The sequence below is a fragment of the Lepisma saccharinum genome, chromosome 3 (assembly GCF_977018435.1).
Source record: "Lepisma saccharinum chromosome 3, izLepSacc3.1, whole genome shotgun sequence".
Taxonomy (NCBI): Eukaryota; Metazoa; Arthropoda; class Insecta; order Zygentoma; family Lepismatidae; genus Lepisma; species Lepisma saccharinum.
Genome location: NC_139231.1, coordinates 68,140,116 through 68,155,740, shown reverse-complemented (window position 1 = coordinate 68,155,740; position 15,625 = coordinate 68,140,116). Strand labels below are relative to the sequence as shown.

Here is a 15,625-nt window from a genome sequence, read left to right as displayed (position 1 = left end):
AAATATTGTGCTCAAAATGAACACTCAGGCTGGGGTTCGATAGTGTTTCACATTTATTATTTCTGTTAGAAAGCGGTAGAATTTGTAGTTTTGATACGGGTTACACTAGGTATCTTGTGGAGTGTAAATGTCTATTTCAAATCTTATGAATTATTTCTCTTGTTCAAATGCATCAAATATGATAAAGCAACATAGGTGTGTGTTATGATATGCATTTTGTAAAGGAAAAGGTAAATGATAACCCTGACTGTTGGCATGATATCGATTCCATAGCATATTATATATTGCTCTTTGAATTTAAAAGTCTGTAAAAATAAATGCTATTTGCAGCAGTGAAGCTATCAATGAGGTTGCATACATTAAAAACGGAAGATGCCTATTTCGATTGCTTGTAACATCGAAAGAAGAATTGATCAAATAGTTACTGAGAAAAGTTGTTTGCCTGGCTGTCCTCTACACACTGTGAAAGTTGTCGGTGTTATCAGGCAGCACCCTATGAATATACGAGGCTTGTCCGGAAAGTAAAGATACAAACACATTTGCACGTTAGGGGGAAAATGTGTACCAAAGTTGGCAACACTGGCAGTAACCGTGATTGATACGACGAAGACTGGGAGTGAGTCGTCAGTGCTGCGCTGAGTCTTGTGTGAGGAACACGCGTTGGAAATGGCAGCAGTAATACCGAATCCCGCAAAGTGCGAAGTGCGCGCCATGATCAGGTTTTTGCAGGCACAAGGAAAGCGTCCATCGGAGATCCACCGAGAAATTGTGACTGTGTACGGGAACGTAATGAATCGTCAAAATGTGGCGAAATGGTGCTGTGCCTTCGCAGAAGGTCGATGTGCTGTTCATGATGAAGAGAGAAGTGGGAGGCCTTCCGTGATCACTGACGACCTTCGCAATCGTATTGAAGCAGAGGTGCGTGCGAATAGGCCGGTGACAATTCGAGAATTGTGTGTGATGTGTCCTGACAGTTCAAAAACCACTATTCATGAAGTTGTGAGTGGGTTTGCCTGCTGGGTCCCAAAACATTTGACTGACGAACACAAAACCAAACGACTGGGATATGCACTGGACTTTCTTACTCGCTACGCAGAAGAGGGAGATTCATTCCTGAACTCCATTGTGACAGGTAATGAAACATGGGTGTTCCACCATACGCCTGAATCCAAGCAGCAGTCACTGCAGTGGCGCCATACCCACTCTCCTAAAGCCATAAAATTCAAAACTTAAATTTCAACCCGCAAGCTGATGGCAACAGTTTTCTGGGATCGCCACGGCATCCTGCTGGTGGAATTCATGCCAACTGTAAGAACGATTAATGCTGAAACCTGCTGCCAGACTTTGAAACATCTTCGACGTGCAATTCAAAACAAACGGAGAGGCATGTTGTCAAGTGGAATCCGCTTTATTCATGACAACGCCCGGCCCCATGCAGCGAATGTCACCAAGGATCTGCTTGCACAGTTTCAATGGGAGGTCCTTCACCATCTGCCATACAGTCTCGACCTTGCACCCAGCGACTACCACCTGTTCCTGTACCTCAACAAAAATCTTGTGTAAAACACTTTGCCGACGACGATGAAGTCAGGGAAGAAGTCACAACTTGGTTCCAGATGCAGGCAGTGGATTTCTATGATTCAGGGATACAAAAACTTGTTCCATGTCTGAACAAGTGTTTGGACAATGGTGGCACTTATGTGGAGAAATAGCCTCTGTATCACTGTATCAAGTGTAACTTTAGTTGCGAGCAATACATTTCTTTTCTATCTTATTTTTGGTTTGTATTTTTACTTTCCGGACAAGCTTCGTAGAAAACATCTGCAGTGAAATAAATACGATTGAAAATCTTTCAAATTGTATTCTATTTATTTTCCTATATTTATAATATTACACTCTGTCTGTAACAGACTTTGTCTGTTAAAATACCTCAGGCACAACCTAATTTTTTAACGAAACACTGTGTCAACTTTTCTGCTGAGGAGTGGATTCTCCTAATCTTATTCATAAATCTTAAGCCATTCTGTGACTGGCAGAAATCAGTATCAGCATAAAAAAAACCTGATATTTGGGCTTTGCATGCTTATGTTCAAAAGTGGTGGCGATAAGCAGCCCAGAGACCTCGTCCTACGGGGATGGGGTAAGGAGAAGTAGGCCCCTTTTATAGTTTGGTTTCGTACCATAGTCATTAAGGAACGTACTTTTCATAATGTAAAGAGGATACAAAATGTCCATCTATGAAACTTAATATGAAATATTAATGATGACACTGTAATCCAAAAAGTCATTGATCAATCAAGCGATTCCTATTTGTTTGTCGGGTGTCAAACAAATTTATTTCAACAATAAAGTAATATAATTCACACAATATTTTTACGTTACGGTTAACGTAACCAGTAGGCAAACATTGTCTGTACTCTACTGAAGCAAATAGAATCTGTGGTGGACTAAGAGACCCATGTTTTAATGTTTTAGCAAGTACAAAAAATGTATTTCAAATTTTTACGCAATTCATCAACGTGTATATAGTAACCATTATTATTTAATTTATTTGATTTTTCTTGCATAACACAACACAGTGGTGTTGTTGGAGTCCAGTTAGATTCCTTTGTGTGTAAAAATCTTGAATACTGGAAACTAGAGGGAAATGTCATGAAGCATGATTTACAAAGGGCTTCCTCAATCAGTTCTGCAGAGAAGCCCAAAGCTGTTGGTACATATGCCACTGTGTACCCTGCTATATCTAGCAATTCGACACAATATATTTAAAATTTGCCCCCTCTAGAATTGACTTCGGCCCCCCCTACTAAGAATTCCTGGCTACGGGCCTGTTTCGTGATTACGATATTGACAGGTGGAATGAATATCCTTGTTTCTCAGTTCGCGTCCAGTGTGGCTACCGTAATGTAGTGTTGGTTCCTTTTCCTATGTAGCACGTATGGTATTAGTGTTGTGTGGCGAAATATTGAAAGTGTCTGCGGAAACAGTTTTAGGTTATGTTAAATTTAAGTGTATCGTTTTATTATTAATGAATAATTTTAAATCACATGTGTATATATTTTAAAGGTTACAGGTGTTGTTAATACAGAGCATGCAATTAGTGGAAATGAAGTACCATGATAACAAAACTAATAATAATAATAATAATAATAATAATGTCAGTAGGGTCCAAAACAAAGGAGAGACTAGAGGCCCAAATTTTATACATTCCGTGCTGAAGAAACTTAAAAAAGATGGTAACAATATTAAGCTTGTTTTAATATTAAAAACACTACAAGTGCTGACCATGGCAGTTTTATTATAAACTAAAACAATTTACACGTTAAGTTTTTTTCCAGTGGTCGGAAGTAGCACACTACTTGTAGCCTCGCTACTGTAGCTATACAACTTTTCTGGAATGTCTGGAGTAGCGACGTGCAGAGGGGGAGAGCTTGTGGGCAGGGCCAGACTAGGTGGGGAAGGGTGCGGGATGAAAGCAACAATGTGCTACGTGGTGTATAACGGCCGTAAAGCAAAATGCTTTCAGCTGCCAATTTCTTCTTTTATTCTCAACAATGGCCAGTGTATTGTTTTTCACAAATAACAACAAATAATATCACACGTTTATTGTCTTTTAAGAAAACAATGCAATGCAAGAATGCCAGTAGTTGGCCTGTAAAGGGCCCATAACTTATTTGTTTACACATGTATTTTTTTTTGCACAACTGCCACCCTAAAAACTCCACCCATATGAGTAAGCATGCCATATTACGGCAGTTCTTCCAAGCCAGACATGTTACTGTCTGTGGAGTCATCATCACTGTCGCTGCTGCCATCTCCCAAGTTTATAATAATCCGCTCGACAGTAGGCTCATCCATGAGGCCATCGATTGTCCACATCCTATCCTTCACGACCTTGACATGTGTGAGAAATGACTTCCAGTGGTCCTCCATTATTTTGGCCCCAGGCCACAGCATCATGCAGTAACCGTTCCACATCAGCAAGCTTGAATGTTGTGTTCCTCCAGGCAATCTTCTCTTTTATGTTGGCCCATGCAAGCTCAATTGGATTAAGCTCGCAGTGATATATATATGGTGCTAGACGCAGTACAGTGTGTCCCTTTTCTTCTGCGGCTATATCGATGCGATATCTGCTGTACTGATCCCTCACGAGATCAACGAGGTCCAGCAGCTCTGGAATGATCATGTCATCCGTGTAAGGAATATCATGTTCTTGGAGCCATACCTGAATTTCGGCTTTTCTCCACCCTATGAACTCTATGAAATTTGACGGAATGGTACGGTGCGTTGTCCATAACAATGACGCTATGGGAGGGAAGCTTCGGCAGAAATGTTTTACGAAACCATTCCTCAAACATCTCACCATTCATCTCCTGGTATATATATTTTCATCCTGTGAAAATGTAAATATATATGTATATTACTGTTATTCTTATATTAGATCTGCAAAGAACAACAGCATGCCAATTTAGAAATAAGGTTTTCATATATAAATATTATCATTATTAACGTACCCATTTTCTTCTCATGGAAAGCCAAAAGGCAGCCAGGTATAAAACCATCTTCACTTCCAACGTGGAGGAATATCACTCTCTTCCCCTTCGGCTCCCACATACCCGTTGTTTGGCCGTGTCTCCAGGCATCCTCGCTGCTTACAGTGGTGGTATCTGCCCACACCCGTGAAACAGTGCGCCCGCTGTTGACTCAAGATTCGTCAAGATAAAACACTTTCCGTCCTTCTTCACGAAATCGTCTCATCTTCCTCAGAAATCTGTGATGCCATGCGAAGATTCTATTGTATTCGATCATGAGACTGTTTCTTCCCCTCCTTTGGAAACTGAAACCCAGTTTCTGGGTCAGGATTATGTACAGCATGGTCATGGCAACTTTTGGAAATGTGTCATCTGATTGTACGATATTCAGAATCTGAAATATTGGCAACAATTATTATTCTTATTTCAAGGTGTTCACGCACATGAAAAACTGGACATTCTTTTATTTGTACATTACATTCAGGGTTGGCAAAATTTGTGTTTTTATTATAGAAGAACAAAACAAACAGTTTTTTTCTTTTAAACAAGAACTGAAAAAAAAATTAAAGAAATGAAACGTTAAAAACATAATGTCGAGAAGACTTATTTTCCAAAAAATAATAGTTAACAAGGGATCTGTTAATCATCCAATGTGTTCCTAGTTTCAACTTATCCACAGTTGCCAGGCCCCACTCAGTAGATGTGGTAGCTAATGTTTTTTTTATGTATTTTATCATGAATGTAACTAAATATTGACAATAAACACTATGTGCGGTGCGTTAAGTAAGGAACAAATCTGTTTCATCCATATAGTATTCAATTTAAAAGTGTTTCAAATACTTGTAAAAAACAAGCCAGAAGACCAGGAGTTTTAAACGTGGCCCACGGGTATTCACCACGATATGTTTCTTCGTTAATTCAACATACATTTTCAAAAAACATGCAAATAACCACAAACTACGAAACATCATGTATCAAAATGTGTTTAAACAAGTCAGAAAAATCATGTTTAAAACACTTTCTTTGTTTTAAACATTCGTAAAAAAAATAGCCATGTGTTTTAAACGTTTAAAACAAGTTGTTTAAAACACTTCTGTTTTAAACATGCCAACCCTGATTACATTACATTATTATGTTAAATATATTTATATAATGAAATAAACGTTTAAAAGTAACCTCCCTCAATGATGGTGGCAGCTGCTTGGCAAAAAGTTCTCTGTGAATGAGCCTTCGTAATGCCTCTAGCGCAAACTCATCGAAGTCAGCAAATCGTTGAGCTCGTTTCGGATGCTTCTTGCTCGGCGTTTCCAACAGGGATATTCCATCCTTTTCTTGCGATTGTTTCGCTTCCTTCCGGATATTATATATGGTGGATTTCCCAATCCCCGTTAGGGCAGCTGTCTCCAAAACACATTCATTTACTGTTTTACCACATCCTGCAATAGGTTCTCAAACACATTCAACACTATGCGGTAGTCTCCTGAATGCAGAATTCCCCTAGCAGGCTTGCGAGCAGACATGTTTACTACAGAACTACTGGACTGCGAATGAGCAGTCGAGTTGCCCCTCCCATGCATGCCCCTCCCCTCCACGCATTCATTGGCCAAGGAACATACCCTTCAACGTGAACCCAGAATGCATTCGCGTTCTCTTACTCCAGACATTCCGGAAAAGGAATGTAGCTACAAAATTTGTAGCTGTAGCGGCGTTACATCTTGAAAATTGTTGCTGTCGCTGTAGCGAAGCTACAAAATTCCTGTAGTTGTAGCGAAAAACAGCTACATTTCTTCTCAGTATTTTGAAGTAAATTTAGAATGTTGCAACAGGGTCAAAAACAAATTCTACAATGATGCTTACTTTTGCACGAGGTTCGTAAATACATTGAAATACAGATACTTTAGATTATAAATATCTGCGTAATTTATTTCATTAGTATCTGAATAATTCTAATATCCAGATAACGAACTGAACTGACACATATGAATATATTCCAGCTAACAGCTACGTTTTTTTAGCTGCATCACTATTTTGGGGAGAAACATTACCATTTGCACAAACCCCAGAACAAATCCTGTGGATATCCATGGTGCAAGAGACAGCAAAATGTCATTAATTCCTGTGTAGAACACAGCTTGAGTGCAAAAACGAGCGATCCATTTCCCACTACAATGACAAAACAATGGCTCAGTACGTTAACAGAATTTGTTATTGTCAGTACATAGGATCTCACCAGCAAGAAATTATTGTTATAAGAATTATAGACATACATTTCGTGAAATTAGAATTATTTTCATCATAATATTTGTTCACAAATTTTAAAATTACAGTACGTTTAGTACACTCAGGTTTACACCAGTTTCCTCAATTTATTTTGATATTGTAAAAAGTATGTACGAGTTATTGACGTTCTTGCAGAAATGACAATTTTCTTTAGTTTTCTACAGTTTTCAAATTTATGTACTTATCCTACTTTTATGTCGCTTTTCTGGAACTTTTGCTAATCATGACCAAGAAGATGAATGGTTTATTTAGCAATTCTCTTTTCTGCCACTTTTGGCTAATTGTGAGAATGAGGAAAAGTGATGATGAGCAGTTTGGGAATGGAGGAGCAGGACTAGGCGATTTTCCTAGTTTTTGTTTTGAGTCAGATTTATGCACAGGTAAGCTAATTGAGACTGAATCCGAACCACTATGTGGTTATATATTTTAAACTTATTTATCTAAATTTACCACTAACTATGTAGTGCAAAATAAGAATTTTCACATTCTTCACTTTATTTATTTATTATTTTACTCTCTTTTCCATAAAGCAATTTCAGTTTGTGTTTCATTTCTGTTGCGCAAATTATGATCAAATGTTTTTTGTGAAGATAAGAGAAAATACACTGATAAGATTACATCAGTTGCACAGTACATATCAATACTTGGTTTATGTATAATTATTACAAGGAAATAATGCCTCCTTATCTCTTTACCCGGAAACTAAGTTGCTCCTTATTTCATTATTAAAATGTGCACAGATGATAAAACATATGTGTCTATTAAAAAACGGAATATTTATTCTCAACAAATTTAAACAAATAATCCTAACAAATTTTGTTTGTGTGTAGTTTTAATCATTAATTTCATTGATTGAGTGAGTTGGTGTTTTAAGTCCACTTTATGCATAGTGACCAGTGATCGGGACCAGACCTACAGTTTAAAGTGGGATCTGACCCACTATGTGCCTCCACCAGGTATCGAACCTGGGACCCCTCTCATTAATTTGAGTATCATCCTAATTGCAATACTTATCTATCAAATTTGAATTGATTTGCCGATTACATAGGTACGTTACTCTCAAACACTATAGTAAAAATAAATATCTGAAGTAACACTGTTATCAAAATTATCGAATGGCTGGAATCATGATAATAAATAACAATCTATTTTCCAAAGTACAAATATTATACATAGGGGCTTCTTTTGAATATCCATGTGGTAGTAGCGCACAGGAGTAGCATAGCAAGCTACATTTTGGTAAATGTAGCTGTAGCAAAACTACATTTTGTACAAGTAACTGGAGCTGTAGCAAAGCTACTTTTAAAATGTAGCATTCTGATCACTCGTTTTTACCCTATAGCAGTCTTCTTCAGGTGGAGAACTGAACTAAAAGAACTAGTTCATTTAGCATATGTGGCGCTTGGTAAGCACTGTAGTGTTTGTGAAGTCATAAAAGACTAGAAAATGAAATGTTTCCAAAATGAAAGATTGTTTGAATTGTTGTTTTAAACCCACTTTATGCACAGAAAGGATAATCGGAACTGGACCTACAGTTTAAAGAGGGATCAGAACCACTGTGCATCTCCACCGGGCATCGACCCCAAACTCCTTGATTACAAGGTGACGAAAATGCCATCGTGAAGTCCTGTCCAAAAAGAAGGTTCCATAAAGAAGAAAGCAGCTATACTGCATGTATTAACAGAATATACTGTTATAAAAGATAAATGCCATGAGAATGTTAGATCTTTCACTTGGAAGAACATTTTTGTAATCAAAAAGAAATAAAGTACAAGTCTACTGTTCACCAAGGAAAAGGTTATATACAGAAAATGTTTGGTTGCATACAAAGGGAAAAACACAAATCCACTCCAAGGACTTAAAAATTGACACGTTAGCATTTCATTAGGTTCTTTAATAATATTTCATTAATTTTACAAATTTTAAACATTTTTTTTGTGTGTGAAATCATCTCATTTCTACCCCTTTTTTTGAGAATGACCCATATTCAGGTCGATCAAGGAGTATATAACTGTGAATAAATCTATTTCAGAATCTGCACGGAAGGAGATTGAGGACCACTTGTGGTAACTTTGACCTGCGCTGGTTACAGAGGAGACATGTATGAAGGAAAATGATAGAAGAAGTGATAACTTGTCTTAAGGCTTGTGATAAAACTGGAGTAGGGCCTATTGAACATCATACTGACAGAAATCCAGTGTCTGATTGTTTTGATTAATTCAGCCTACCTTTGCACCATACCTTTGCTTCCAGGTGATATTTATTTCAGGTTCCAACATGAACCCAAGAGCTGGAATGACTCTCACAAATTCCAAGAGGCCAAAGCAATCGTTGATATGATACAATGATATGGAAGACACATTAAAATCATGGGAGAACAAAGCATTCACAGGAAAATTTTGAAAATCACAATTATCTGCATTGATATTCATATGAACAAATCTCCAGTACTGATAAGCATGTAAAAACAATCTGTTAACTAAAATTGTTAATCTTTTACTATTGCTTACCTATTTAGCTTTTGCCACAATGTGCGATAGATACCTACAGCTGCAAACTATAAATGTAACAAAACTACTTTGAACGTTTTGTAAAGTGTTTTTTATAGCTGTTGATACCAGATTCAGCATCACTGTCACTATCATCAGATTCTGCATCATCATCTTCTGCTTCCAACAAAGACGTAAATACCTCATATTCCTCCAGCGTCATCTTGGCAACATTTTTGCAGAAATCTACATCACTGGTATCAACAATAGAATTCAGAGGTGGATTAATTTTAATATTTTCCTTTTCTTCTGGTTTCTTGTAAAGGCCTGCCCTTTCAAGAAACAAATGTCTCGTTTTGATAAACTGCAAACTGTGATTAAAAACACATGAATTACTAATTTCCTTCAAAGGAACATTCATAACATCATTTACATATGCAAATTTTGCTTCTACCTGTTGCCAATTCTCAAACATAATCTTTGGTGAATTCCTTATTATCTTCAGCACTTGTCTGATAGGATACACTGCTTGAAGGGCTGATACCCTTTGAACAATCACAGATTCATCAACACAAAGTAAATGGGGTGAGCCTGAAAGAATATACACTAGGTTTCCACTGCTTATCTTACTGTATCTCCAATAATCCATGGATTGTTCAGTCTCTTCAACTGTTCTTGAGAGTAACGGCGGGTACATCGAAACCATTTTCAAACAGTCCAAGCTGGAAAAACCATAACTTATCAAGATACTGAAGAAATTTTCCCACTTGCGTGGTGCGTACTCCAACAGCTCGGGAGACACTTTCAAGGCATCGTTTAAATTGTCCATTGTAACTCCTAAATTTGACAACACTCGAAACAACGGATCCACGAGATGCTGCGGCAAAGATCCAGAAGGTAAGTTTTCCTTTTCTGATGTTGCAACTACTGTTTCTGCATTGGCTTCTACTGTTGAAGCTAATCGATTACTTACTTTTCCCTGGTCTGGAAATATCACTGATGACTTCGCTCTGTAATTTAGTGACGAAAGCTGAACAATATGGCGTGGACAGGATGTACCTGCTCTCCATGGAAGCATCCAAGTTATTCTCAAGAATTTAAACATCTTGATGTTCCGACAACTGAAACAATAACAAAAATATGAAATAGTACATTTTAATTAATATTATTTAGTCATGACCTGGTCGATGGAGAAACAATAAAATAAATTTCAAGTGAAAAATGATCAAAATGATTTTCCCAGCATGGTTAAAATTTCACTTTGGAAAAACAATCTCCCTTACCACATAACCACCACTTCATGTGATATAATTTGATTGGATTTTGTTTATTTTACTTAGCATTTCTGCCTCTTTTGGCTAATTGTGAATCTGAGGAATAGAGATATGATGAAATTAATGAAGAGGCATGAATGCCCAGGCTGGGATTCAAACCCAGGAGCACTGGCATCGGAGCAAGTCATGTCAAGTCATTATTAGTATTAGAATTACAATTGAAAAAAAAATCACTGACATGGAAAAATAATTCCCAATCTGAAATAGAAGCTGACATTGCTCTCAGTTGCATCATAAGTTAAGATAAAGCATGCAGGGAGGAACAAATTTGGTTTCTGTACAATTTCAAGAAAAGATTTTATTATTTACAGGATCCTAAACAGCAGGAAAATTTCAAAATGTTGCGTATTAAAATAAGTGCTAGAAACTTCTTTAAAACTGCAGTTTCAATCCAAAAATGTGTACACAAGCAGTTTGGGGAGAAACTGGGTGTAGAATTCTCATACTGAAAATTTGCAGACTTTGTTAGAATATGGTGAACAATCACTTTCCGGGATATTGAGACTTTTTCTCATTGCCGACCAAAAAAAAAGTTTGTCTTGCAACCCCCTAATTATAAGTCATAATAAACTGAACTTGTACAGTGTTATCTATTATTAATTGAACTTCACTGTATTTTGCTCAACTATACTGCAGGGAGATATAATAATAATCAAAATGACTGTAATATCCTTAATATGCTCATATACTTTGATTGATTTTACTTCGCTTTTTGTGCCACTTTTGGCTAATTTGCGAAGATGGGGATGAGTGATGATAGGATGAATGGACACTCACAACCATCCAGCACAGGATTCGAACCTGAGACACCTGGTAGTGCGATGAAAAAAAGAAATTTGGGTAATTATGCGATATCGCCCGAAGGAAGATTCTTTAAGGTGAAGTTATGCCTTTTTCGATAAAATAGTGTCAACTTTTCATATTACGAGTCATTATTTGTCTTCCTTGTTCTGCTTGGGTAACAGACAATATGGCGTGCACTCGTCATGGATCATCGCACATCGTGCTTGTTTTTTGTCGATTTGGAGTACGTATGCAGTGTTTCAACCTTCTTATCCGAAAAATACCTACTTTCGTGTTCATTATGTCATCACAAACCATTGACGGACAGCCCCAAAAAAAACCATTCACGATAACCCCACAAACCATTGATGGATAGCCCCAAAAATATTCACGACAGCCCCACGAACCATTGACGGATAGCCCCAAAAACCATTCACGATAGCCCCACGGACCATTTCCAGCAAGGTTAGGTGAGGTTGGGTTAGGTAAGCATAGTTAAAAAAAAAAAAAAAATGTAAAAAAAAAGGCACGTTTGGACACACTGGCGAGACCGCGTGACACTCGACGGTCGCGACATCTGTAGGTACATAATGGAAAAAAACGGTATAATGTTGTCGCTTTACAGAAAATGCAAGTTCCTTACATAAAAAGTGATTATTTCTTGTTCTGCAGCATTCTATGGTGAAGTTTTCAGTTTCCGCCAAAGAAAATACCTCGGAGAACTTCCACAATGCTACAGAAACTGATTTCAGTAAGTAGTTTCTCCTGTAAATTTGAAGAAATCCGTTCGGCCGATATCACATATTTACTGAAATTTGTTCACCTGACCATGAGAGAAGAGGCATTATCCCGGAAAAAATAGGATTTCAGTAAGTAAAAACATAAGGCAATGGATACCATCTAATTAACAGTGTGTGTCGGTTATTAATCTCATTTTAATTAAAATTAAAATGAAAATATGGCTTGTCATATGGTTTTTAATATTTACATTCTTTATATTTTACAAAAGGGGATACTATTATCTTTGTAGTAGTTTGTAAAACAACATTATCAATTTAGGTAAAAATGGCACACAGAATATAAAATTGCATCATATGGACGAACTTCTTTACTTCTTGAAGATGGAAGTTGTTAATCTTAGAGGGTGGAGAGAAGGGTAACGATTAGATATACCGGAAACACATTTCTTGAAATTTACAGGATAAAAGATGAGAAAGTACTTACGGAATTTAGTTCTTGTGGACTTTCTGAAGCTAGGAAAAGTGTTTTTTCGAATTGTGCAAGTTATTCAGCCTGTAAATAAGGTATTTTTCAACATTCATGGATCTCCGTTGCACGATAGCTCGTGCCACCATTACAGTCGACTACGTGAATCAAATGTTCCGTGTGTTCGATTTACGTAACCCCCTGTCAGTGAAGCAACCACGCGGTAGTTTTACAAGATGACGTGTGAGCGGGATTTTTTTTCCAATTTAATTTTTTATGTTTGCCTAACCTAACCTTCCGTGAATGGTTTGTGGATTAAAAACAATCATTTTTCGGTTAATAAGTGTTAGTGTAACAACCACACGGTAATTTTACAAGATGACGTGTGAGCGTTTTTTTTTCCAATTCAATTTTCTATGTTTGCCTAACCTTAAAAACATTTTGTGAATAGTGTGTGCGGCATTTATCGGTTCATAAGTTTGGAAACACTGCATATCAGCTGACGATAGTCAACGTGAGTCAAAATTTGGCCGCCAATTAGCAACGACCAATAAATACGTATAATGTTAAAAATAACGGTCTTTTAATTGGAAAAAAAGTAATCCCTAGTTGAAAAAGGTAACACTTTACTATACCAGAGACGGATTTCTTCAAATTTACAGGAGAAAGTACTTACGCAAATCATTTTCTGTAGCGTTGTTGATGTTCGGGAATGTATTTTTGATCCATTTTAATGTGAATGCATGTGGTTTTCTACGAAAATCTATTTCCGACGTGCTATTGCTGCTGCCGCCATTTGCTTTCTGCACGAGAGCACAATACGCGCTATTGCTGCTGCTACAAGCTGATGTTGGCCGTATATGCTAAATTGAACAAAAGGAGTGCTAATGGAACCCAACCTGGTACTACTTTACTATACCGGAGACACCTATCAATGATTTATTTCGCAATTTTTTACATTGCTAACGTACTATTCTGCATTGCGGAACATTTCTTTAGGTGAAATAATGAATTTGAAGAAAAGTGTCTCCGATATAACAGACATTTACCGCATTAACATAAAGTCAGCAGGTTAGGTTTGGTTCCCTTAGCATTAACATAAAGTCGCTAAATGCATTATACTAAGGTTCCGATTTACTTCTACATTCATTCCCACGCTTCTACGATATTTACTGTCGCTTGTCGACGGAGAATATCTTGTCCATGAGAAGTGCGGGTAACACTTTACTATACCGGAGACGGATTTATTCAAATTTACAGGAGAAAGTGCTGTGATTTTTCTACGAAAATCTATTTCCGACGCAGTATTGCTGCTGCTGCCATTTGCTTTTTGCAGGAGAGCACAATACACGATATTGCTGCTGCTACAAGCCGATGTTGTCCGTGTATGCTAAACTGAACGAAAGGAGTGCTAATGGAACCTAACCTAACCTAGTAGGCATACCTTGTCCCCGTGATGGTTCGTGGGGCTATCGTGAATTTTTGGGCTAACGTCAATGGTTTTTGGGGCTACCCGTGGATGGTTTGTGGGAAATAAGGAACAACAGTAAGTACTCGTTAATGTATGAAATAGCCATTATTTTCGTTAGATTTTCATTATTTCAACTAAAGAAATGTTCCGCAATGCAGAATAGTACGTTAGGAATGTAAAAAATTGCGAAATAAATCACTGATCGGTGTCTCCGGTATAGTAAAGTAGTATCCTACACTTAATTTTTCACGACAAAAAAATCTAGATTTAAATGTAAAGAGGATTAGAAACTTAGAATCAGCCTTGTAGTTCACCTGTAATGAAAGTTGGGAAATCAGTTTTCTGCTGCTGTCGGTAGAGTACACACAGTGTGTGCTATTAAATTTACCAAAAAAAGATTTGTTTTTCATAAAGCCATTATGTGACACTAGAATGAAGAGATTAGAAAATTAATCATAATTCAATTTAATCGGTATAATTTAACAATACAGGGAATTTATCCAATTTGTTTGAAATTTGGGATACTTACTAATTTGGGCCTCGTAATCACGAATCTGCACTTAAAATTTGGCGCTTATTTGGGGGCAGGTGAATCCGGCCAATTTCTAACCCGCCTTGGTACTACTTTACTATACCGGAGACACCTATCAATGATTTATTTCGCAATTTTTTACATTGCTAACGTACTACTCTGCATTGCGGAACATTTCTTTAGGTGAAATAATGAATTTCTAACGAAAAAAAATGTCTATTTCTCACATTAACGAGTACTTACTGTTCCTTATTTCCCACAAACCATCCACGGGTAGCCCCAAAAAACATTGACGTTAGCCCAAAAATTCACGATAGCCCCACGAACCATCACGGTGACGAGGTATGCCTACTAGGTTAGGTTAGGCCTGTTAGGTTTGGTTCCATTAGCACTCCTTTCGTTCAATTTAGCATATACGGACAATACGAGAGCGTATTGTGCTCTCGTGCAGAAAGCAAATGGCAGCAGCAGCATTGGGTGCGTCGGAAATAGATTTTCGACGAAAACCACATGCATTCGCATTAAAATGGATCAAAACTACATTCCCGGACATCAACAACGCTACAGAAAATGATTTGCGTAAGTACTTTCTCCTGTAAATTTGAAGAAATCCGTCTCCGGTATAGTAAAGTGTTACCGCAAAATCTGCTAAAGATCGATATTACGCACATCAATTTTCTTACTAACTTGTAGCAAAAACTTTTTATTCTTATCGCAACCTAGTATAATCCGAGAAAATTAGCCTTGCGCATTACTGCACCACGTAATGCGTAAAGTATCACAGGGTAAATCTGCTTTTTAGAAACCTAACATCAAATAATTCTTTGCCTACCCTATTTCTAATCTGTTTGCCTAACATATATTCCAAATATATTCTCTTTGATATACGACATACAAATTACAATTAAGTTCTAAAACTTGCTACCAGAGTGCAGCATGTTACGGCCATACCACTGTCCAAGTCCAACACTTGCTCAAATTATACAACCTGACTCAAC

At 37.3% G+C, this 15,625-nt stretch overlaps 1 protein-coding gene across 5 annotated transcripts; it reads right to left on the bottom strand.

Annotated features, from left to right (window-relative positions):
- Positions 1 to 1,916: 1,916 nt before the first annotated feature.
- On the bottom strand, positions 1,917 to 15,589 carry LOC145985099 (transcription termination factor 4, mitochondrial). 5 transcript variants are annotated; one of them, XM_083118700.1, is made up of 3 exons: positions 15,460 to 15,566; positions 12,643 to 12,711; positions 1,917 to 10,422 (listed from the first exon to the last, which is right to left on the bottom strand). In XM_083118700.1, the coding sequence occupies exon 3, from the start codon at positions 10,404 to 10,406 to the stop codon at positions 9,387 to 9,389; it is 1,020 nt and encodes a 339-aa protein (XP_082974826.1). In that variant the 5' UTR covers positions 10,407 to 10,422; positions 12,643 to 12,711; positions 15,460 to 15,566; the 3' UTR covers positions 1,917 to 9,386. The 5 variants fall into 5 exon arrangements, with proteins under 5 accessions (XP_082974826.1, XP_082974824.1, XP_082974828.1 ...); XM_083118698.1 differs by lacking the exon at positions 12,643 to 12,711 and having other exon boundaries at positions 15,460 to 15,589; XM_083118702.1 differs by lacking the exons at positions 12,643 to 12,711; positions 15,460 to 15,566 and adding an exon at positions 15,297 to 15,451.
- Positions 15,590 to 15,625: the final 36 nt, after the last annotated feature.